Below are 26,731 nucleotides of genomic sequence, written 5' to 3'. Positions count from 1 at the left end.
TTACCTTCATTTGTACTAAGCACTGATTAAAAAAAAAAAAGAAACAGGTTTACAAAGAATCCAGAAAAAAATCTCCAGGCCTGCCTATACACATGCCCAGCTACAGTTGTTCAGAAAGTGAACCGAGACAGTGGAACAGCCACCTCTGCATATCCCAGCAAATATAAATTACCTGCAAACAGAAGGAAACAAAAAGTTTCAACTAAAAAACTATGGATTTAGCAGCTTTACAAAACATTGTATTAGTTATGTCTTAAACATAATTCAACTTTCTGCTTTTGTAATCTGTAATCAAGAGAGACTATAATTATTTATAAAATTCAAATTCCTAAGAATAGAGGAGTAATGAAGGCTATTCCTACAAATACTGCAAAGCCACACACACAGAGGCTCACTCACTCTGCTATGTTGAGATAGCCACAGGAAGCTGCTGCATGAAGGGGTGTCCAGCCTTCATTGTCTTGCTGGTTTACATTGGCTCTGTTCTCCACCAGAAACTTCACCATATCCAAATTTTCATCAATACATGCCTGAAAAGAAAAGTCCGTTCATTCATTCAACAAGTATTCACTGGGTTCCACTACGTGCCAGACGCTGCTCTGGGCATTGACAACGCCCAGCAGTTCTAGTAATACATTAACTTCTATTTCTTCCATTTTGTGTCCAGAGCATGACTTCCAGGCTTTGTGATCTTATACAAGCTCCTTAAATGTCTCTATGCCTTAATATCTCAACTGTGAAACACAGTTTCACATATAATGATACGTAATCTTATTTATAGTATTATTAGGATTAATTATGAAAGTGATTTCTAAAGTGCTATAAATGAATAAGCTGTTTCATCATCATATTATGAAAAGGAAAGCATGTTACAAAACACTGATTTGTATATGAATTTTATTTTATTTCACTGCCACCTATTTATCGCAGATGCTTATTAATTTTAAAAGAAAATAATCAGAGGATTGCCTGAAGTCAGGAGTTTAAGACCAGCCTCGGTAACAAAGTGAGACCCTGTCTCTATTATAAAAAAATTCATTCATTCATTCATTCATTTAAAAAAGAAAAAATCACACAGGATCAAATGCAATTTTTCTCAGTGGGAAGTTGTAGTTTACGACTCTAGAATTGCTAAACAAACCTTGCTTTGGTGAGAAATGGTAGGGTGATCATTTCAAACAGAAAAAATGTATTTTCATGTATTTTCTGAATGGCTTCAAACACTATGGCAAAGTATGCTTGCAGTTATGGATGGTTAGGGAGTCTCATCTGCTCATTTCATGGCAGCAATTAGGAGACAGCAGAAACTTTTTGAATAAAGGCTTTAGGCTTACCATAAGACTAAAAGAAACAGTCACGAACAGCAATGAGATCTAAAAAAACCAAAAGGTCTTGACATAGCTACAGAATAAAAATGTGGTAGAAGACCTACATGTGAAAATGGTAATCATCATCAAGCTTCGATGGTTACAAAACCATTGGGATAAATCAGGACCAAGAAACAAATGAGACTCCCTTTTTAAAACTTGCCTTTTAATCCCCTCCTTTAAAAAACAAGGCTAAAACTTCAGCTCAGGTAGAATTATCCAAATCAAAGGATTTTCATAATAATATTAAGATATTACTTGCATTTTCATTGTATTGACATTTAAACTAATGATGCAAAAGCAATGGTGAGTAAAACTACTGGTGCCTTCGCATGCAGCAAGACAATGGCATCAAAAACTACCAGCAGGCACTATATTCTTCCCCACCACATACAGTTAAAAAAATAAAAAAGAAAGCCAGTTTCACTTAAGAATAACCTTGAAGAAGCAGTAGAAATTTTTTAATATTCTGTGTGAGAAAATGGAAAGTATACTTAAAGCACTTCTGCTGCATTTTGAGGTATGATGGTTGATTCTAGGAAAAAGCACCTAGGGCCAGGCATGGTAACTCATGCCTGTAATCCCAACACTTTGAGAGGCTGAGGCAGCAGGATTGCTTGAGTCCAGGAGTTCAGGACCAGCCTGAGCAACATAGACCCCATCTCTACAAAAAAATTAAAAATTAGCCAGGCATGGTGGCATGCACGTGTAGTCCCAGCTACTTGGGGGCTAAGGTGGGAGGATGACTTAGGCCTGGGAGGTCGAGGCTGCAGTGAGCTATGATCACTGCTCTCCAGCCCAGGTGACAGGGAAATACCCTGTCTTGAAAACAAAACAAAATAAAAAAATACACCACTTGAGCATCTGCTTCAGGTGTGAGATGAACTAGCCACTTTTTAAATCAAAATAACACCATTTTTACTCAAAAGAATAACCAACAAATTGTGATAATTCGGACTTGAAAACAAACAAAGTAAGCCTGTCACTCCAAGAAAATAATCAGTGTGTGTTGCAACAAAATTTGACCATCCAAGTGAAGATAAGAATTCTGGAAACAGCTACCACCATGAGCTTGACAGCTTTCCAGTATTCACTTTTCTGATAAGGTCTGTCTATCAACAAATCTGATTTGTTGATATTATATAATGAAATGTATTTAGATTTGTAAGATCTCTATAACTCAATCAACCTATATTTTCCAAATAAACAAATGCATGGTGTTAGAAAATCACACAAGAAGTAAAAGATTCATTCAAAGTACAAGTTAGACTAATGTGTTTTAATGTAAGAGAGTAAGAAAAGTCCATTGATATGGTTTCAGTTTCCACACTGCACGGACATTTAAGATACTCATGTCTTAAACAACCATTTCCAAAACTTACATTTAAGAAACTATCAGGTTGGGTGTGGTGGCTCATGCCTGTAATCCCAGCACTTTGGAGGTCGAGGCAGGTGGATCACCTAAGGTCAGGAGTTTGAGACCAGCCTAGCCAACATGGTGAAACCTCATCTCTACTAAAAATACAAAAACTAGGCAGGTATGGTGGTGCATCTCAGCTACTCAGGAGGCTGAGGAACAAGAATCACTTGAAACCAGGAGGCAGAGGTTGCAGTGAGCCAGGATGGCACCACTGCACTCCAGCCTAGGTCACAGAGATTCTGTCTCAAAAAAGAAAAGAAAAGAAAAGAAACAAACCATCACTTGTTGGAGTTTGGTATAACATCCAAGAAAAACATCTACAATTGTCTGAACAGACTTTTAAATGCTCCTCCCTTTTCCAAACATATACCCTTGAGAGGCCACATTTTATATACTTTCATCAAAATAATATATCACAACAGATTGAATACAGACATTAAAATAAATTTGTAAAAATGTAAAACAATATCATTATTTTTAATTATGTTATTTATATTAACATGTAATCAGGGTCATTGTTGCTTTAAATGACTTAATAAGTACATATTTAATAACTACATATTTTAAAAATTTCTCAGTAACATACAATAATCAATACAAGCAAAGTCCTGGTTAAATTTTGGGAGTCCTAAATGATTTTTTAAGTATAAAGGAATCCTGAGATCAGCTTGATAACCACTGACTTTAATCAAACATACCAAAAGATATTTCATGGTGATAATGAACTATTTAAATGGCAAAAGATTACTGTGGAAAGAATTAAAGTTAGAACTCTAGAGGGCCCTTGTAACTACAGGACTTAAGTAGTACATATCATACCAAGAGAACTTACAGGAACTCCCTTCAGAGATAAACCTCATACCAATCCTGCCTAGAAGGAGATGAATGAAAAAAGTGTGATTTCATTTAGATGAAAATTTAATTAGATAACTTGGTTACAAACAGCATCTTTGTTATTTCTTTCCCAAAATATTTGATACTTCTTTTATAGTTACTGAGATTAGCTAAAAATGTCAATCTAGGTTTGATTTGATGCTATATAATATATTCCTCCAATCTGACCTTCTGGCCAATCTGAGTTTTATAGCCAGTATTCACAGTGGTCTAGTTTTCAACAGCAGCTCCAGAAATTATATTTCTTCTATGATGTTTTCTTAGATTTATCAGCTTCCACAAGTATATCCCATTCTTTACCATGTAAAATGTTTAATAATTATTCATATTTACAAATAGTTCATAAGTATGCTTATCACTAAATTGGTCATATATTGTATGTCTGCCCATTTACAATCCCATATGGCAAGGTCTAGCCAACTTATCGCAGAGTACCTCACTAAAAACTGTAAATAAACATTTTATTTTATTTATTTTCTTTTTTGCAAATAATCATTTTAAGTAAAAAAATGGAAGGGGACACTTTCAAAAAGGTACTGAAGTCCAAGAATAATAAAGTATTTTAAAGGCTGTGCTAAAAACACTCTTTGCCCTTAGTAATACTCTTATATCAAGAAGGTCAAATGTGCCGTCTAAACCTGTGTAGGCCAGGACAGCTGGGTCAATTGCTTCTTGCTGGGTTGCAAAATTTCTTTGGCTCTGAAAGAACAATCTAAAAACTTAGCTCTAATGTCCACACCACTATCAAGCAGACTTTTAGAAGCCAATGTTTTCAAGATCCTTCTTTGGCCTTTAAAGACAACAGCAGCCACATTCCAGAGGCCCTAAAATAAGCCCAGCTAGTCCAGGTATCAAATGGGAGAAAACTTATCTTTTCTCTTTCCTCCCCTCTTCTCTCCTTTTCTTAATCTCCTTCACCTCATCACTACTTCAGTTCTCTTCTTTTAAATTTTGTGATATTGTGTCTTATAAATCTCAAATCCTTGATACAAAAAAATTTCTGACACAGGGTCTCGCTCTGTTGCCAGGGCTGGTCATTAACTCTTGGGCTCAAAAAGCCTCTGTCTCAGCCTTTCAAGTAGCTGGGACTACAGCTACATGCCACTACAGCCAGTTTGACACAAAATTTTATGGGAATGACATTGTAAGGAAGTTACAACAACAAAACTAGCATACTCTAAAAATGTAATTTAGCGATCATCAATCTGTGAAGAACCATCTTAGACAAAATAAAGGAGGCCAACTGTCTAAATCATTCCCCATACCCTCCACAAAGTGAAGGATGGTATATTGTTTAAAACAGTTTTGGCTAGGCATGGTGGCTCACACCTGTAGTCCCAGCACTTTGAGAGGCCGAGGTGGGAGGATCGCTTGAGTCCAGGAGAACCTGTGCAACACAGTGAGACCCCATTTCTATTTGTAAAATAAATAAAAGCACCAGCTTTGGAGTTAGACAGACCAGGGCTTGCATACCAGCTCTGCTGATGCATACAACCCACAGTGGGGTATCTAACCTAACTATAAGCATATGTACTCATCTATAGTATTGGGAGTACCACCTACCTTATAAGGTTTTGTAAAGATTAAAGGAGATAAGCCCTTGGAATTGTTCCTGACTTTGCTGTTGTTAAGGCAACAGTGTAACACACAGCAACTGCCTCAAGGGGAAAAAAAAAAAAAAACACTCAAAAGTACTTATTCCTCACTGATCACAGCCCTCCCCACCCCCAGTACCTTATAGGAGGAAAGCAGTTTGGTTAAAAATGTCTTTGAACTAGCAAGATTTTGGAGCTTGTTTGTAAGTCTAACTGCAAAAAATTCCCTCTCTAATGTTCAGAATCCCAAGGATTCTTAAATTCAGGAGCTATATGAATAAAATAGTATGCACCCAGTTAAGGTAGAAGAGAATCATCCTTGTAGGTAAGACCAATCAAGAGTTGTAGGACACTCACTCTCATTAAGCAACTTGGAGTAACTGTTCTCTTGCTCTCTCTCTGGTTGTTTGTTTGTTTGTTTTTTGCCTCCAGAAGAAGGAATATGACTAAAGCATGGATAAGAGACTAAAGCTTGGATGAGAGACACATAGTTCCTGAAAATCTTCTCCAGTGAATAACGACTAAATTTAGATGCCCTTCTGCCCACTCCATCTGCAGCTGCACTGCTGACTCATTCACAACTGAACCATGGTAGATGAGCAGATTCGCCCACTTATAAAACTGTGTCCAGGGACATGAACTTCAACACCACGCCTCTACACAGCGCTATGCTAAATCTTCCAGAGAGATAGGTCTTTCCTTTTCTTGGGAAGCAGGCTAAACAAGCTTTTGATGTTACCCATGATAAAGGGGAAATTCTTTGCATTTGGCCCAGATTCCTTCTGATGTAGTTTAAGTCCATTTCCTCCTATTTTGCATTCCTGAAGACATATCAAATTTTACTAAAGTAACAACATGTTCTAAGCTCCTTAAGAAATAGAGATATAACTTAATTACTAGTATGAAGGAACTATTTAGAAAAACTGCCAGGTAATAAATTAAAGCTTCCTAACATCAGCATGTCACATTTGTCTGGCAATGACAATCTCCAAGGAAAAATACTTGATTTTACCAATAATCTGGGGAAAGAGCACTGTGATCTCACTACCGTACCTGATATTGCTCTCTCCATATCAAAGGCAAAAGTGGCTGATGATCAATCAGGGCCAGGGTTAAATCTGGCAGTGCAGAGAAGGCCTCACAAAACAAAGCCTCCTCGGTTCCCAAAATAGCCTGCAACTGTTGCCAGCAGCAAGTGCCAGCTTTCAGAGCTGACCTTGCTGTTGTGTCTCAGAATATCACTAATACTACCTGCCTTGGCCTCAGAACAACTCTTCCCCATAAAACCCAGCTCCAGGTATCTGGGCATATGTTACACTAGAAGCTGGGCTTAGTGCAGCCTAACACCTACTTGTTTGGATTTTTCAGCCCACGCTTTCCTTGATTTCAACAAATCATGTGGACAAAATTGTTGAGGGAGTATATCAAAAAAACACTACCGAAAGAGTAAAAAGGCAGTCCATAGAGTGGGAGAAAATTATTTGCAAATCAGTGCTCACTTCGGCAGTACATATACTACAATTGGAACAATACAGAGATTGGCATGGCCCCTACGTAAGGATGACAAGCAAATTCATGAAGCATTCCATATTTTTTATAAGCAAAAATATATGTATGTAATAAATTTTTGTAAATTTGCAAATCATATATCTGTTAAGAGATTAACAGCCAGAATATATCGAGAAATCCTAAAACTCAACAACAAAAAATAAACAACCGGATTCAAATATGGGCAAAAAAGATTTGAATGGACACGTCTCCAAAGATATACAAATGGCCAATGAGCACATGAAAAAATGCTCAATGTCACTAATCATTAGGGAAATGAAAATCAAAACTACAATGAGATAGCACCTTATACCTATTAGGATGGCTATTATCCAAAAAACAAAATAGGTCTGTAGTCCCAGTTATTTGGGAGGCTAAGGAGGGAGGATCGCTTGAGCCCAGGTGATCGAGGCTGCAGTGAGCTATGATAGCACCACTGCACTCAAGCCTGGGCAACAAGCAAGACCCGTCTCTAAAAATAAATAATAAAATGTAAGAATAAAATTTTAGCATGCAAGGAAATATTTTTAAAGTGCTGGCTGGGCACGATGGGTCACACCTGTAATCTCAGCACTTTGGGAGGCCGAGGTGGGTGGATCATGAGATCAGGAGATTGAGACCATCCTAGCCAACATGGTGAAACCCCATCTCTACTAAAATACAAAAAATTAGCTGGGCGTGGTGGCATGTGCCTGTAGTCCCAGCTACTTGGGAGGCTGAGGCAGGGGAATCGCTTGAACCCCTGAGGCGGAGGTTGCAGTGAGCCAAGATCACGCCACTACTCTCTAGCCTGGTGACAGAGGAAGACTCCATCTCAAAAAAAAAAAAAAAAAAGTGTTGGCAAAGAATTAAAATCCTTGTGCACTGCTCAGGGGAATGTAAAATGGTATAGCCTCTATGGAAAACAGTATGGAAGTTCCTCAAAAAATTAAAAATAGACTTACCATTTCTATTTTCTATTCAAAAATAGGATTCTTCTGGGTATATACTCAAAATAATTGATGCCTGTCGTAATGGCTTATGCCTGTAATCCTAGCACTTCGGTAGGTTGAGGCGAGTGGACTGCTTGATCTCAGGAGTTCAAGACCAGCCTGGGCAACATGGCGAAATTTTGTCTCTACTAAAAATATAAAACATTAGCTGTGTGTGGTGGCATGCGCCTGTAATCCCAGCTACTCAGGAGGCTGAGGCACAAGAATTGTTTGAGCCCAGGAGGTGGAGGTTCCAGTGAGCAGAGACTGTACTCCAGCCTGGGGGATAGAATGAGACTCTATCTCAAAAAAAAAAAAAGAAATAATAATAGTCATAATTGAAAGCAGGGTCTCTCAAAGAGGTATGTGTACACCCATGTTCACAGCAGCCTTATTCACAACAGCTACAATGTGGAAGCAACTGAAGAGCCCATTGATGGGTGAATGGACAAGTAAAATATGGTATATACATATAATGTATATATATACCAGAGGGAGTATGGCCCTGATAACACCTTGATTTTAAACTTCTGGCCTCCAGAACTGTGGAAGAATGATTGAATAATTTTGTTTTAGGCCACCAAGTTTGTGTTAATTTGCTGCAGAAGCCACAGGAAACTAATAAACTTGCCATAGAATAGGGAATCAGAACCTAGAGAGTCTGCCATATCCTCAATCCTTACTAATAACTGAAAATCACAGCTGTAACTGATCCCTTCTTTGACAGATGAAAAGTGATCAATAAATTTATCATACGACTTTTTAAAAGACAACTACATTAAGTAGAAAGTTTTAGAAACTGTTTAACCAACTCTGGCTCAAATAGCAAAACCCTGAAAGAACTAATCATGGTTCTCACATGAGGCATTTTACTGAAGGTATTCTGGCTGAGGACTGAAACTGGGATAGAAATACTGATTGATGAGGTCCCTGTGAAACCCAACATTTCTAAGTTCAAAGTCCCCTTGCCCCAACTAGGCAGCCAAGAAATCATATGCCAAGAAATTATACAGCTGTCCCTCAGTATCCATAGAGAACTGGTTGTAGGACTCCCTGCAGATACCAAAATCCACTGAGGGTCAAGTTCCTTAAATAAAATGGTATAGTATTTGCATATAACCTATGCACATCCTTCTAAATACTTTATATCATCTCTAGATTACCCAAAATGCCTAAAATAATGTAAATACTACATAGTCATTATACTATACTGTTTTGTTTATATTATTTTATTAATATTAAATTTTTTTTATTTTCCCAAATATTTTCAATCTGCAGTTGGTTGAATCCACGGATACAGAGGGCCGGTGGTACAAATAAATTAAAGGTGATAAAGGACTCAGTAAATCTGGCAATCTCCACCATCAGATCTTCACTACATGAAGGCTTTAACCTATTAGTAGTTAAGATTGACTGATCCAGAGCTTGAGTCAGTCCTTCCAAGTACCTGTCTCTTCATTCCAATCATGATATAATATAACTATTGCTTAAGTAGGAATCATCACAGCAGTCTGCTCCAACATGACAGGTGACCCCAGCAACTGTCTGCACTGTGTGAAAGACTCATAACCCCATTGGCAGAGACAGTTTGGCTCTCAGATGGTGAGAACTATATCTGATTATGTACTCAGTGATCAGGCAGGCTCTGGACACAGAACTGTACCCTTTCAAGAGAGACAGCCGAGAGAGCAGAAGTAAAGAATTTTCCATGAAGTATCATACTGATTAAGATTTTGTTCTCAGTAAACTGGCATATTACCTCAAGACTGCAAATGCTTACAAGTTGGGACCAAAGAACATCTTCCTTCAAGTAAGAGCAAGCATCATATTGCCTAAGGGTTAACAGTACTTACGTGTCAAAAATGTGTTCATTTTGGATTCTAACAAGCACTTCGCTTCAAATAACTTTTCCCTCAATCTTCTCTATTCCCCATGCTTTTATTCACCTAAATGAAGAAAAACTCATTCGGCTGTCTTACAACTTGGCAACTTTTGCACTATGGTTATACATGTCTGATCTCTTATCATCAAATCATGTTTTTTGAAAGTTGAGGAGAAAGAAGATGAAGAATGAGATCAGAAAATGAAATCTGCATTTTCTCAAAGCCCATGAGTCATCTTCAAACAGAAGTTGTATGTTCCAGTCTCCAAATCTCTGCTTTGTTACTCACTGATAATTCTAATTTTGAGGGATAAATGTGGCCTACTAATTGTGATAAAAATCCGAAGTATGACTTTCTTTCAGATCAAAGATGAGATAGCTGAGTAACTCTGACACTTGAATATAAGAAAGTCCTGTTGAAATTGCCTTCTTACAAATTCTGCACATAAGAGCTAAGACACACTAAGTAATGGAATGATACACCTTTACAGACTTGATCAAAGACATTCCTTGGAAATAGTCTATTATAACAAAGCAGTAAAGGAAAAAAAGAATATGGAAGCTGGAGAGATAAGCATTAGGACTTTTCATGTTACAGATGAAGAAACTCAGCCTTGGAAAAGTTAAATGATTCTTATTTAAGGTCATATATTCAGTCACAGAACCACCTAAATGCTTTCTACCTACCAATTTAGAGGTATCCAAAATAGAGTTCATGGCCAGGGTCAAGAAACTACTTGCTTCATGGAACATTTTCAATGCTTAATACCATCTCCCTAAAAATAGCTTTATTTTCGTATATACAGTGTTAACTGATATTAGTCTACCCCTCCAAAAATTTTATATGAGGAATGTGGCCAATTGGTCAATTTAAGTTGGTTACTCCTAACTAGATTAAATGCAAAACACAAAGATCTCATTAAATTGCTTTGGTTACCACTCTGTTTATTAGCATGAGTCTGGATTAGAAACCTCCTTCCTATCTTGGCTACCTGTCTTAATCACAGCCCCCCAATGGTCTACCCTGCTGCCAAGTTGGCATGTACAGTAAATTGTTGTCCCATGGAGAGGGATTTTTCTATTTAACTCCAGATCACTCTGTGCCCATAAACAAGTGTTTCACAAGCCACAAGAGCACAGCCTGAAAGCTATGGCATGGGCAATGCTCCATAGCTATTAAGTAAGTCCAGGGAAAAGAAGAAAGGCAATTCTGGGATCTGAGTTGAGTAAGGAGTGAATGCCACAAAGAAATTACAGGCAGTTTAAATCTGCAGAAAGTATAAATCAGCACACCAAATATTATCCCTAAAAGGAATATTAAATAAAAGGTTATTATTTTTCCCAGCATATTTTCATCGAGTTTTATATAGTCAAAGCTAATAATATATTATTAGTCCATAACACTTACTGTCATGTCCTCCCACAGGTAGAGTACTACATGGTAGAAGACATGAGAGAAAGCAGTTAAATAACCCTACGCAGTACAGTATACAGTTAAGAGCACAGACTATGAAGTAAGACTTGCTGAGTTCAAATCCCAGGTCTACCAGTTAAGTAGTTTTGTGTTCTCAGAACAAGTTATTTCTGTCTGCTTTGGGTTCCTCATCTGTTAAATTATCATATCAATCATAAGAACTACTTCATGGGGTTACAATTAGGATTAAATGAGCTAATGTACATAAAAACACTTCGTGCCTGGCACACAGTTAAATGTTATGTGTTAGCTGCTATTATTGTATTACCCTTGTATAACCTCCAGAGTTAACAAGGGACCCTCCTTTCTACACAAGAGCAAAAATGATATACTTAAACATAAATATAGTTCTACATAAGTAATGTTATACTTAAATATAAATATGAGCTCTATGTAAGTTCCTGTACATGTAAATAGATCACAGTCAGGTTTCATTCATAAGAGATGAAAGTTAATTAAAGTTAGGATTAGAGGAAAGGAAAAATAACGGGCCAGGGCTCCTATAGCTGACTCCTATAGCTGGTAAAGGAAGTTGAGGGGCTTTAGACTGCGTTTTACCATAACAGAGTCACTGGCTGCTGAGGGTCCATCAAGTCTAATAGTTAGCACAAGCAGAAAATCTAAGAAGATAAAGTTCTGGATCTGACACTGACTCACATTACCAAAGAACAGGTTAAGAATTTGTCCCAGTAATCAGTGTTCCCTGACTGTAATGTGCATTTCCATTTATTCACGTAACAAATATTTACTAAGGCCTGTACTATGCCAGACATCGTCCTCAGGTGGAGATGTAGTAATAAAAAATGATTAAGACTTTACCATTTAGTGGTGGAAAGAGACATGTAAATGATACAATGCAACAGAAATAATCACTAATATAAAATGAGAGATAAGTACAAAGTGTTGCAGTGCAGAGTAAGAAGTTGCTAACTTGGTCCAGGAGTGACAGGAAAAATCTCCCAGTATAAACATTATTTGGGCTGGGTGCGGTGGCTCATGCCTGTAATCTCAGCACTTTGGGAGGCCAAGGTGGGCAGATCATAAGGTCAGGAGATCGAGACCATCCTGGCTAACACAGCGAAAACCAGTCTCTACTAAAAAAATACAAAAAATTAGCCGAGTGTGGTGGCACATGCCTGTAGTCCCAGCTACTCAGGAGGCTGAGGCAAGAGAACCACTTCAAGCTGGGAGGTGGAGTTGCAGTGAGCCAAGACGCACCACTGCACTCCAGCCTGGGCAACAGAGTGAGACTCCATATCAAAAAAATAATTTAAAAAAATTTAAAAAATAAAAATAAAAATAATTATTTAACTGAGTTATAAAAAAGAAAGAGAACACTGAAACAGCAGCAAATGAAGAGATCTGAAGCAAAGAGAGTAACATAGGCAAAGGTCTGGAGGAGAGAGAAAATGTCCATTTTTTGGAATAGTGAGAATTCTATGCATGCATAGACTAAGAAAGGGGTGGGGGCATGCATAGAAATTTAAGTAGTGCTTCATTTGCCATACTGAGAAATTGGAACTTTACCCTATAGGCTAATGGAAAATAGAAGGAATTGTGGCTGGTAGGGTATGTTGACAGTCATGAAGGTCCCTATATCCCATCCATGATAAAGAGTTTCACTCACCTTTATCCTGAAGACAACAGGGAGGTATTGAGGTTTTTAAACCAGAGAGTGATACTATCAGAATTGTATCTTAGAATGATAATTGCAGTGGGAATATGAAGATTGAACCACTGGGAGGGAAAACTCATGAGAGACACCAGTGAGGAAATTGTAATCCAGGCTAGAGAGGATGAGGTCTTGAAGTAAGGTACTGGCAGCTAAGACATTGGGGAGGACATGGATTTAAGAAGTACCCCTGAGGTAGAATGAACCGAACGGGGTCACTTATTAGAATGTCAGTGTTGAGAAAGGATAACATGGAGATTGTTAAGAGCTTAGGACCGTGGGTGAATTGTGACACCACTTAGACAAAACAGGGAATATAAGGAAGTCTTAGAAGTCTTTTCTGTTTCTGATTCCCAACTGGTGCTAATTTCTCTTAAAGCCCAAGTGACTTACACTCAGGAACTATATTTGAGCAGCAAACTAACAAGTACTGTTGCCCTTTCCATATTAAATAATCCTAAAGTGAGCCTAGAGAAATCAGTGCCAACCAGCTCAGCCTCACAGCTGTTCCCTGCCCCACAGCAAAGTCCTGGTTGGGTCAGTGTCATGAATACCATGGCATGGGCCTGGCAAGGCATTACTGTACAGCAGCCTACACAACAGGGGAATTGAGGTTACAGTATAAGGTCTCCACTACAGGTGAAATCTCTTTAAAGGCATGTGTTAGTGATAACAATGGTAACTTTACAACTCAAGAGGACACCCCCAATTTCTTCTCGAAAACTGAAATATTTGGAATAGAAAATGAGTTGGTAAATCAAAAATAGACTGTTTGGCCCATATGGTATTTTAAAATTAAAGATTTTTTTGCACACAAAAATTCTATATTTGAAACTCCTTTTAAAAAATTAGATTACCTTACAACACTGGGGCCAGATTCCCACAAAGCAACAACTGGTTGGAGTTGAGTGGCAGCTGCCTTCTTTAGGTAGAACATGCATTTCTCAGTGCCCCAGGCCCCATCTCTCTCTAGTGTGTTATACCAAGCCTGCTTTATTAATTTATATTACCTGCCCATCCCCTTTACTTATTTTCCCAAAAAATTTTATTATGAAGATGTTCAAACACAGAAAAGTTGAAAGAAGTTCACAGTGACCCTCCCCCCTGCATATACCCACACAAGCTATCGTCCACCATTAATGTTGTACTTGCTTTGTCATGTATGCATCCCTTCATCCATTCATCCCATTTCAGACATTAGTAATAATTTCTCCAAATACTTCACTATAAACTAGAGTTCAATACCTCTTTACAGTATTATTTTTCTTTTGAAGTAAAATTTACATATAGTGAAAAGCACAAATATTAAGTACACATTCATTAAGTTTTGACAAATGCCTGTATATGTTACCCCTCATTGTAGGTGTTTGAGTTGCATCTCTCAGGCATCTGACCCCTTGGACAGAGAACTGTTTTTCTACATTGCTCTGACCTCAGCATTGTCCGAGGCCAAGGAAATGCTGGCTATGAGCAGAAACATAGTTGACCTCTCTTAAAGCTGCACCTTGTTTCTGCTAGGCCTTAACAATCCAAATCTGGGTATAATCAATTTTGGATATCTGATAATATAAATTCACTATTGAGGCTGAAAACAGAAGACACACTAGAAATTAAGACTTTAGAAATCTAAATAACTTGATTTTTTCCTGAAAGCATCAAGCACAATGATACAACAAAACATGGCCTATAGTTCAAACTTCAGACTGCTACGTCCTAGAAAAAGGGAAGTAGAATGAAAAATACAAACCAATAAATAACACAAACATCCCTTGAGGTCACAAATAGAAGAGTTAGATTCCACTCTCCCTGACTAGCTTAGTGGTAGTACCAAGGTAACAAGAAAAGCTTCTGTGATTTTGTTGGTAAAAGAAGGTATTCCTAAGCCAAGGAAAATATCAGGAATAGCAAAAAGGTAGAAACCTCATATTCCAAAAGTAGAAGGCCGGGCGCGGTGGCTCAAGCCCGTAATCCCAGCACTTTGGGAGGCCGAGACGGGCGGATCACGAGGTCAGGAGATCGAGACCATCCTGGCTAACACGGTGAAACCCCGTCTCTACTAAAAAATACAAAAAACTAGCCAGGCGACGTGGCGGGCACCTGTAGTCCCAGCTACTCGGGAGGCTGAGGCAGGAGAATGGCGTAAACCCGAGAGGCGGAGCTTGCAGTGAGCTGAGATCCGGTCACTGCACTCCAGCCTGGGCGACAGAGCCAGACTCCGTCTCAAAAAAAAAAAAAAAAAAAAAAGAAAAAAAGAAAAAAAAAAAAGTAGAATATGGACAGATAAAAACCTGAAAGGGACTCAAGATTCACTGTTAAGGCAAAGGCTTTCCACACAGCCTGGCAAAGCAATGGCATCCCTTTATGGAAATGAAAATGAGAAACGCCCCCTGTCTCCTTTAATGGTAAGTGCTTACTTATCTGCAATCAAATCCCAGCCTCCTGGAGCACTTCACTGGCAGGGTGCTCAGAATTAGGTGAAGCTTGCCAAGACAGAAAATTTCAGATGCTGTTGCAGAGGCACCAAAGGTTAAGGAAAGAGTGTGTGTTACCTTGCTTTCAGTCTGTCTCAAATGTCTCATTTATAGAGTGTCCTCAAGCCCAAACTCTGAACAACTGTGTATGTAGGACAGAAGTAGAGGAGAAATTTCAGAACAGAATGGAGGATGTTATAAGATGCTGTACAGGCAAAAGAGTCTGACTGTAATGTCACAGCCCATTCTAATCTTTCCACAGCTAAGTTTCCTAGCTATACAAGAGAAACACCAAATTTAACCTTTTTTTAATTTCAGGGTTGATGTGAGGACACAAGACGACAAATAAGAAAACAGACTTTTAAAAAGATAACTAGTACATAACTCCAAGTATTGCTATTAACGTATGATATTCTTCGTGTTAATTAATAAAACAAAATATACTGTGAGGCAGTAGAGTGCACTGATTTAGAGCAAACCTTCTCTGTAAAGAGCCAAATAGAAAGTACTTTATTTGGGAGACCAAGGTGAATGAATTGCTTGAGGCCAGGAGTTCAAGACCAGCCTGAGCAACATGGCGAGAACCTATATCTACAAAAAAAGAAAAAAAAAAATTTTAAATTAACCAGGCATGGTGGTGCATAACTGTAGTTCCTAGCTACTCAGGAGGCTGAGATGAAAAAATTGCTTAAACCCAGGAGGTCAAAACTGCAGTGAAGTATGATTGTGCCATTATACACCAGCATGGGTGACAGAGCCTGACCCTGTCTCTAAAAAAACAAAAAGAAAAAAGAGAAAAAAGAAAGAAGTACTTTACGCTTTGCAGATCATAGTCTCTTGCAAACATTCAACTCTGTCATTATAATGTAAAAGCAGCTATAGACAGTACTAAACCAATGACTATAGCTAGGTTCCAGTAAAATTTCATGGACACTAAAAATCTGAATTTCATATGTTTCACATATCACAAAATATTTTACTTCTTTTCAGCTAATTAAAATGCAAAACTATTTTGGTTTATAGGTTGTACAAAAACAGGCAGTGAGCTGGATTTGGCCCATGAGCTATAGTTTGCTGACCCCGATTTAGTGCATTGGCCAGAAAGTTTGAATTCAAATGTCAGCTGTGGAACTTAATAGCTATAAGACCTTGTATAAGTTACTTAACTTCTTTCTGCCTCAGTTACCCCATCTATAAAATGGAAATAACAGCAGTATTTATTTCTTAGTATTATTATGAAGATTACATAACTTTGTACGGGCACAGCAGTTGGAACAGTGTCTGGCACAATTTAACTGCTCGTGCATATTGCTGTTAGCTATTATAAACCATTTCCATAACAATCTCTAACAATTCTGCAAGTGTGCCACACTTTCACATGCCTCCATATATTTCCACATACTGTTTCCTCTGCCTGGAATGCATTTTCCTGCTTAGAGCTTTTACGTGGTCTGAAAGACTTAGTTTAAACATTACCTTCTCTATGAAGCCTGCCTTGATTATTCTTCTCATCCTAGCAGATACTAGCCACTACCACCAGTTTCCCATTACCTATTGTAGTATATTGGATTTTATTGTAGTTATCTTTGATAGGTCAAATTCTCAGCAAGACTCCTTGTAAGTATGTAAGTAGTATGACTTACTAATTGTATCCCCAGGGCCCAGAATAGTGCTCTACACACACAAAGAATATATTTGCTTAATGATATTAACAATACAGAAAACAAGCTAATACATTAATAATGAGGATAGAAATCTCCTAGTTATGTGCCATAAAAAAGAACAAAATCATGTCCTTTCCAGCAACATGGATGCAGCTGGAAGCCATTATCCTAAGTAAATTAACACAGGAACAGAAAACCAAATTCTCCATGTTCTCACTTATAAGTGCAAGCTAAACATTGGGTATTCAGGGGCATAAAGATGGCAACAGTAGACACTGGGGACTACTAGAGTGGGGAGGGAGGGAGAGAGAAAGGGAGAGGGGCCAGGGATGAAAAACTAACTGTTGGGTACTACACTCACTAACTGGGTGATGGGATCAGTCATATCCCAAACTTTAGAATCACACGATATACTCATGTAAAACTTGTACATGTACCCCCTGAATCTAAAGTTGAAATTATAAAAAATAAATGAAATAAGATCTTTTTAACCCATCATCAAGGAAAAACACATCAGCCAAGCACGGTGGCTCACACCTGTAATCCCAGCACTTTGGGAGGCCGAGTCGGGCGAATCACGAGGTCAGGACATCGAGACCATCCTGGCTAACACGGTGAAATCCCATCTCTACTAAAAATACAAAAAATTAGCCGGGCATGGTGGCGGGTGTCTGTAGTCCCAGCGACTCAGGAGGCTGAGGCAGGAGAATGGCTTGAACCCAGGAGGCAGAGCTTGCAGTGAGCCAAGATCGCGCCATTGCACTCCAGCCTGGGCGAAAGAGCTAGACTCCATCTCAAAAAAAAAAATCAGGCCAGGTGCGGTGGCTCACACCTGTAATCCCAGCATTTTAGGAAGGCAAGGAGGGAGGATTGTTTGAGACCAGCTTGGACAACAAAATGAGACCTCATCTCTACAAAAAATTTAAAAATTTGCTGGGCACGCTAACACATGCCTGTGGCCCCAGCTACACAGGAGGCTAAGGCAGAGGGATCGCTTAGGCCCAGGAGAACGAGGCCGCAGTAAGCCATGTACGCACCACTATACTCCAGCCCTAGGTGACAGAGCGAGACCCTATCAAAAGAAAAGAAAAGAAATCTCCTAGTTATATGACTAATGTGAATATAATTAAATATGAAAATAATTTCTAATATCCTATTTTGAGTAAAATTGACCATGTTAATATCCATCCCCAGGCATATCCAGTGAGCATTCAGAGTTTGTCTTGGTGCTATTATTAGTTGGTAGCAGATATCTTAGAATCCACACATTGATAATCACAACACTAGCTTTTAGAGATTCAAAAGCTCATCTCCCACCCGAATTTACAAAAAAAAAAAAAAAAAAAAAATCTGTGTTTAGTAGTGAGGGGAAAAGGAAATAAAATAATGAAATGTGAAATTTCCACCAATATAACAATGTACATAGCGAAAAGCAAGAAGTTAACAGAATGAAAGCCCTTTTCTGAGCCTGCTCTTACTCTTAAGGAAATAGTCAATCATCAAAAGGTTTCACCAAGGCCATTGAGAGAAGTATGCTTTCTCAGCTAGTCAGGATTCTAACTAAAACAGAGTTACTTGGGCAACCTAAGACATTACCCTTGCCACTCTCAACCTACCAAGGGTGTTGTGCCCCTTTGCTTAGACTTCTGCCAGGCAAGCTATGATACTGTGCCCAAATGATCCTGTGCCAGACACAGCAATCCCTCTGACAGAAGGTTCCTTGTGTCTACTAATTCTAGGCTAACCAGCATGCCTGGCATACTGTCTCTGAAAAAAATCAAAGCTGTTTTGGGAGAACGGGTTAAAGGAGGAAGGGACTCCAACAACTAAATAGTGAATATCTTCCAAAAGGCAATTTAATATCATCAAAATCAATATAATGCTATAATAACGAAGAGAGTCCAGTGAAGATTCAGATCGCAGCCCCTAGGTGACACGAACATGGCAGTGAGGATGAAGTAGGAGCTTTCCATTTTCTAAGTTTTCTAAGTTAATGTCACATATGTAAAAATCCCAGCTGTTTGCTGTGGAAATAATGACATCAGAATCAGTTTGTCCTTGGGTTTTTGGTTTTGCTTCTTTTGTTTCTAATGTGTGTGTGCACATGTGTGTAATACACTGACTGAGAAGTATCCATTTTTCCAGAGGTCTATTTCCCTCTTGCAGAGCATGAGACCATATACTACGAAAATCTGCCAAATTTAAGGAATTTGGCAAACTGTCGCCTAAAAAAATCAAACATATAGAAAATACTTTTTAGCTGGGCGTGGTAGCGCACGCCTGTAGTCCCAGCTACTCGGGAGGCTGAGGTGGGAGAATCTCTTGAATCCGGGAGGTGGAGGTTGCAGTGAGCCAAGATTGCACCTTTGCACTCCAGCCTGGGCAACAGGGCAAGACTCCATCTCAAAAGTAAAAAAGAAAATATTTATGTTAGGACTATGCTGTATTCTTGCCAATGCCATTGTTATTACTACCATTGTTATCATGATTTTCTTCGGTGCCAGAAAATAGCTTCATGTATAGTATTTAATTATTGCTGAATTTGAACATTCTCATAATTGCTAACTCATGGGATAGTAACTTTAGACATACTATTATCAACAATTTTTTTCTTCCAACATATTATTTTAATATATCTGATGAAAAGGATTGGGTTTTCTTACATTTTAGAGCTAGATTAATTTCAATGGAATAATATAAGTTATAATGCCATCCTTTCTTCCAAAAAACTCAAATTTTAAATATATCCCCATGTTTCTTCCCAAAAGTCCTCTAAGGAAGGGAAAGGTTGAGGAATATCATAATACTGGTGACAGCAGCCAATATTTTTCTGGTCTATTTGAAGCTGGGCATGTGGACAAGACCTGGCAAGAGAGTAGTGTGAAAAGACAGCCTACCACAAAGCTATGAGAAATTCTAGCATTTAAAAACCATGTAGTAAAGGATAAGTGAGCAAACGTGGTATAACCAGAGAAGAGAAAAGAAAAAGAAATTTGTCATGGAAGCCATAGTATGGAAGGGTTTCAAGAAAGAGAGAGTGGTTGGTGTTGCTAACAGTCAAGTAAGCTAAAGAAAGGAAATGTCAGAATTAGTAATGTAAAGGTCACGGAGGACCTGAGCTTGAAGTGTTTCAGTGCAGTAATGGGGCAAGAGCAAGATAAGAATGGAATGAAGAGTGAAAGGAAATGAGAGCATTGATAAGTCTTGAAAAATGTGGCTAAGAAAGGGAGGAAAGAGACAGAGTGATATATGGAGGCCAGGAAGGGGTCATAAAATGTTGTTGTTGTAAAATGAAAGAGACTTGAGCATGTTTAATTATATTTGGAAGCATTTATGTGAAAAGAAAAGGTTGGCAAATAAGGTTGGATAGCGTGAGTTTAAAGAGAAAGGCTCCAAAACAAAGACAGAAGGATTAGCCTTATATGGGAAAAACTCTCCACTGCAATAGGAGGGAAGGAAAAGAGAATGCCTCAGACATAGGTAGAGTGGTTTAGAGATAAAATTTGAGCCTGGGCAACATGGTGAAACCCCATCTCTACAAAATATACAAAAATTAGCCAGGCATGATGGCAGGCACGTATAGTCCCAGCTACTTGAGAGGGTGAGGCGGGAGGATCACTTGAGCCCCAAAGGTATCGTTTGCAGTGAGCCTAGCCTTGCAGTGTGACACTGCACTTCAGCCTGAGTGACAAAGAGAGACCTTGTCTCAAAAAAAAAAAAATAAGAAATTCCCATCTAATTTCTCTGTTTTCTATCTTATCTATGAAGTAGTAGTAATCACAGTAGTAACAGAGGTAGTGGTAGGAGCAATAAGTTAATATTTATTAAGGGCTTACTATATATGGGTGAAACACTGCCCCATATACATTAATTCATTAAATCCTCCTAGCAAGCTAATAAGATAAATATTACTATTATTATCATCATTATCATTTTTAAAAGATTAAGTAACATGCCCAAGGTCACATGGCTAAAAACTAACGAGCCAGCATTCAAATCCAATCAGTCTAGCTCCAGAGCATAATTCTGAACCATTTTATTATACCAATTCTAAATTTAACAACCTACAGGGCAGTAGAGATTTTCACAAGTCTCATGTTAAAGCACTTGTTAAAAGGGTTTTTTTGGTGCAGTGATAAAGACAAAAGCCAGATCAGAGTAGTTGTGGAGTAGGAAGCAAAGCAGCAGGAGGTGATATCGACTGTTAAGAAAAAGGGAGGAAGTAGAATGGTCAGAAGGGTGAGGAGCATACAGAAGAATGAAATGACCATTCCAGAGAAATGAGTGAGTTGGCCAGGGACACACGACTGGGTTTCCAGAAAATGGAAAGGATCTATTTGAATTTGGTGACCATGTGGTTATTCATGGTCACCAAATTCAAATAGAGCCTTTAAAGAAGTAAATGGGAAAAAGAATTGGAAGTCCCAATTAGAACTGGTTATAATAGCAGTGATTGAACTAGCAATTCTGTATTATGGCCAAAAAGCCAGATGCATTAGAGGAGGAGCAGATATAGGTGAAATTTGTGTCACGGGTACAACTGCGGAAATGGGTGACAGAGCAAGGTGGCGGGTAAAAATCACCCAAATGAGAAACATTTTCGGGAACAGTCACCCAAGTGAATGTTGGATGATTTGACAGCAAAATGAGATGGAGAGTAAGTTGTGAGCTAAGTCTTTGATGAATGAGGGGGTTAAAATGTGGTATGAAAATCAAAGGAGCAGCGGTATTCTATTTTTATAAGATGGTATAGGAAATAATGCTCAGGAAGTGACAATGGGGAACAACATGGTCCTAACACTACTTCCTAACACTGAATTATGTGAGACAAATGAAACCTAAACCACTTGAAAGGGCTTAAGTCTATGACAATAGCAGAACTAATGCTGTGGGTTTCTAACTTCCAAACCAAAGCTCCATCCACTATCAGGTATACTGTAGCCTTTTTCTTCAAATTAATTTTCTTTCTTTTTTTTTTTTTTTTTTTGAGACAGAGTCTCACTTTGTTGCCCAGGCTGGAGCGCAGTAGCATCATCTCAGCTCAATGCAACCTCTGCCTCCTGGGTCTAAGTGACTTTCATGCCTCAGCCTCCCAAATAGCTGGGATTACAGGCACCCACCACCACACCCAGCTAATTTTTGTAGTTTTAGTAGAGATGGAGTTTCACCATGTTGGCCAGGCTGGTCTTGAATTACTGACCTCAGCTGATCCGCCCACCTCAGTCTCCCAAAGTGCTGGGATTATAGGCATGAGCCACTGGGCCCAGCCCAAATTGATTCTCTTCTCTTCTCTTCTTTTTTTTTTTTTTTAATTTTTTTTTTTGAGACAAGAGTTTCACTCTTGTTACCCAGGCTGGAGTGCAATGGTGCAGTCTCAGCTCTCCGCAACCTCCGCCTCACAGGTTCAAGTGATTTTCCCACCACAGCCTCCTGAGTAGCTGGGATTATAGGCATGTGCCACCATGCCTGGCTAATTTTGTATTTTTGGTAGAGATGGGGTTTCTCCACGTTGGTCAGGCTGGTCTTGATCTCCCAACCTCAGGTGATCTGCCCGCCTCAGCCTCCCAAAGTGCTCAGATTGTAGGCGTGAGCCACTGTGCTCAGCCCCAAATTGATTTTCTTAAAGTAATCTAGTAACACAGAGTATATTTTTATTGTTAAGAGAAAATAAAATAAAATCTAACTACAATTTGGTATATATCCTGCTAAAATACTGTCTAGATACTTATGTGCTTACATGTACTTTTCATATATCTTTCAGAATTTTTTTTTTCTTTTTTTGAGATGGAGTCTTGCTCTGTCGCCCAGGCTGGAGTGCAGTGGCATGATCTCGGCTGCGATCTCGGCTGGTGCGATCTTGGCAGTGGTGCAATCTCAATGCCACCATGCCCGGCTAATTTTTTTGTATTTTTAGTAGAGAAGGGGTTTCACCGTGTTAGCCAGGATGGTCTCGATCTCCTGACCTCGTGATCCGCCCGCCTCAGCCTCCCAAAGTGCTGGGATTACAGGCGTGTGCCACCACGCCTGGCCATCTTCCAGAATTTTTAAAAGTGTAAATGGGGACATATTATATGTACTTCAGTGAGTTTTTCTTTCTACTTACAATATTCTTATAGAATGTTCTTGTGTAGTGTTAATACAGGTTTATATAGGTCTACCTCTTTTGATTTTTATTTATTTATTTTTTAGAGACAGGGTCGTGCTATGTTTCCCAGACTGGTCTGAAACTCCTGGCCTTAGGTAATCCTCCTGCCTTGGCCTCCCAAAGTGTTGGGATTACAGGAGTGAGCCATCATGCCCAGACCTGGGTCTACCTCTTTTGTTCATAACAGCAAAAGATTTCCATACTGTGAATATCTAACCATTCCCCCATTTATATAAATTTAGGTTTTTCCTAATTTTTTTTTTACTATAAACAAGGAATAAAAGAACATTTCTGTACATACACCTTTCTGTACATGTGCTAGAATAAGGAAATAAGTAAAACTTAGGAGCCAAATTATCTGCATATATTTTTATAAATTCTGCCAAACTGCCTTCTGAAAAGGCTTTGCCCTTTTACAAGACAGTTAAGTGTACCCATTTCCCCAATTCCATATCAATATCTATGCTTGAAAGAACTAATTCTTTTGGTTTAAGGAAAAAAAAAAGAACTAATTTTTAAATTTCTATTAAAGAATTGAACAACAACAAAAGAAAAACACCAGTGTTTCAATTTGCATTTTGCTAATTAACAGTGAAATCTGAGAAGTTTCTCATGTGTTTTGAAATTTTTTTAAATGTTAAAACAGCTTTACTGAGATATAATTCACATACCACACGATTTGTCCATTTAAAGTATATAATTTCAGGCTGGACACAGTGGCTCACTCTTGTAATAGCAGCACTTTGGGAGATCAAGGCAGGTAGATCACTTGAGGTCAGGAATTCGAGACCACCCTGGCCAACATGGCAAAACCCTGTCTCTACTAAAAATACAAAATAATTGGCCAGGCTTGGTGGTATATGCCTGTAGTCCCAGCCCCTTGGGAGGCTGAGGCATGAGAATCACTCCAACCCGAAAGGTGGAGGTTGCAGTGAGTTGAGATCGCACCAGTGCACTCCAGCCTGGGCAACAAAGAGAGACACTGTCTTTGGAAAAATAAATTAATTAATTAATTAAATTAAAAAATACATAATTTCAAAGGTTTTTTTTTTTTTTTTTTTTGAATTATAGTCATAGATAAGTGAAACCATCACCACAGTCAATTTTAGAAAATTTCCATCATCTCAAAAAGAAGCCCTGGGGTCAGGCACAGTGGCTCACACCTGTAATCCCAGCACCTATGGGAGGCCAAGGCAGATGGATTACTTGAGCTCAGGAGTTTGAGACCAGCCTGAGAAGTATGGTGAAACCCTGTCTCTAGCAAAAATACAAAAAATAAGAAATTAGCCAGGTGTGGTGTGGACCTGTAGTCCCAGTCACTTGGGAGTCTGAGGTGGGAGCATCACTTGAGCCCAGGAGGTGGAGGTTGGAGTGAGACAAGATTACACTACTGCAGTCCAGCCTGGGGGACAGAGTGAGACCCTGTCTCAAAAAAAAAAAAAAAAAGAAAGAAAAAAAAGAAGTCCTGTATCCTCTAGCTGTTGCTCCTTACCCTCTTACCCTCCCTTCTCCTATCCCTAAGCAACCACCAATCTACTTTCCCACTCCAGAGATTTCCCTATTCTGGACTTTCACATAAATAGAATCATATAATATGTAGACTTTTGTGACTGACTTCTCTTAGCATATGTTTTCAAGGTTCATCCAAACTGTAGCATGAATCAGTATTTCATTCCTTTTTATGGCTAAATAATATTCCATCGTATGGATATACATTTTGATTATCCATAAGTTGATGAACATTTGGGTTGTGCCCATCTTTGGTTATTATGAATAATGCTGCCATAACATTTTTGTGTAAGTTTTTGTATGGATATGTGTTTTCATTTATCTTCAGTACACCTAGGAGTACAATTGCTGGTATGGACATATGTTTTCATTTATCTTGGGTGTACCGAGGAGTAGAGTTGCTGGATCATATGGTAACTCTATGCTTAATTGTCTGAGGAACTGCCAGACTGTTTTTCAGTGGCTGCCCCATCTTACATTTTTACCAGCAGTATATGAGAGCTCCAATTTCACCACACCTTCACCAATACTTGTCATTATTTGACTTTTTGATTCTAGTCATCCTAGTAGTTACAAAGTGGTATATCATTATGGTTTTCATTGCATTTCGCTGATGACAATTGATGTTGAATATCTTTTCAGGTGCTTATTGGTCATTTGTGTATCTTCCTTGGAGGCATGTCTATTTAGATTATTTGTCCATTTTGGGATATTTTGTCTTATTATTATTATTATAAAGTTTATTTATTATTAAAGTTCTTTATATATTCTAGATACAAGTCACTTACAAGATATATAATTTGCAAATATCCTCACTCTGTGGGTTGTCTTATCACTTTCTTTTTTTTTTTTTTGAGACAAGGTCTCACTCTGTCACCCAGGCTGGAGTGCAGTGGTACGATCTCAACTCACTGCAAGTGATGCTTCCAGGTCCAAATGATCCTCCCACCTGAACCTCTCAAGCAACTGGGACTACAGGTGTGTGCCTCTATGCCTGGCTAATTTTTCAAATTGTTTGTAGAGACGATGTCCTGCTATATATTGCCCCAAGCTCGTCTTGAACTCCAGGACTCAAGTGATCTACCTGCTTTCTCGATAGTGTCCTTTCAAGTATTTTAAAGCTTTTAGGCCAGGAGTGGTGGTGGCTCATGCCTGTAATCCCAAAACTTTGGGAGGCTGAAGTGGGAGGATCAGTTGAGGCCAAGACGTTGAGACCAGCCTGAGCTCCAAAGCAAAACCCATCTCCAAAGAAAAAAAAAAAAAAGGCTGGGTGTGATGTCACACACCTGCAGTCCTTGTTACTTGGGAGGTTATGGTTAGAAGATCACTAGAGCCCAGGAGTTTCAGGTTGCAGTGGGCCATGATCGCACCACTGCACTCCAGCCTAGGCAACAGAGTGAGACCTTGCCTCTTAAAAATAAATAAATAAAGCTTTTAATTTTTATAAATTCAAATTATTTTTTTCTTTTGTTGTTCATGCTATGGTGACATACCTAAGAATCTTTTGCTAAATCTGAGGTCATGGATCCAATATGATAGCTCATCAGTAAAATTCCATCAATTAATCAATGCGAGGTCATGGAAAACATTATCGCTATGTTTTCATCTAAGAGATTTATAGCTTTAGCTTTTACATTTAGGTCTTTGATCTATTTTGAGTTAATTTTTATATTTCCCCAGTGAATGGTCTTGGTACCTTTGTCCTGTATCAGTTGATCATAGTTGCATGAGTTTATTTCTAGAATCTCAATTCTATTCCATTGATGTACATGTCTACCTATCTGCCGATACCACACTGTCTTGGTTACCATTGTTTTGTAGTAAGTTTTAAAATCAGGAAGTGTGAGTACTCCTACATTGTTCTTCTTTTCAGGATTGTCTTGGCTATTCTGGGTCCCTGGCAATTCCATGTGGATTTTTTTTTTTTTTTTTTTTTTTTTTTTGAGACAGAGTCCTGCTCTGTTGCCCAGGCTGGAGTGCAGTGGAGCGATCTGGGCTCACTGTAACCTCCACCTCCTGGGTTCAAGAAATTCTGCCTCATTGGCCGGGCGCGGTGGCTCAAGCCTGTAATCCCAGCACTTTGGGAGGCCGAGACGGGCGGATCACGAGGTCAGGAGAT

At 38.7% G+C, this 26,731-nt stretch overlaps 1 protein-coding gene across 1 annotated transcript in view; it reads right to left on the bottom strand.

Annotated features, from left to right (window-relative positions):
* PPP1R12B (protein phosphatase 1 regulatory subunit 12B) overlaps positions 1-26,731 on the bottom strand; it is a 245,413-nt gene that overhangs the window by 172,870 nt on the left and 45,812 nt on the right. The window contains 1 exon segment of the mRNA XM_017896485.1: positions 400-530. Within this exon segment, the coding sequence (XP_017751974.1) occupies positions 400-530 (131 nt within the window).

This window comes from Rhinopithecus bieti, unplaced genomic scaffold, assembly GCF_001698545.2.
Source record: "Rhinopithecus bieti isolate Rb0 unplaced genomic scaffold, ASM169854v2 scaffold_24392, whole genome shotgun sequence".
Lineage (NCBI taxonomy): Eukaryota > Metazoa > Chordata > Mammalia > Primates > Cercopithecidae > Rhinopithecus > Rhinopithecus bieti.
This window is presented reverse-complemented; position numbering and strand designations above follow the sequence as displayed.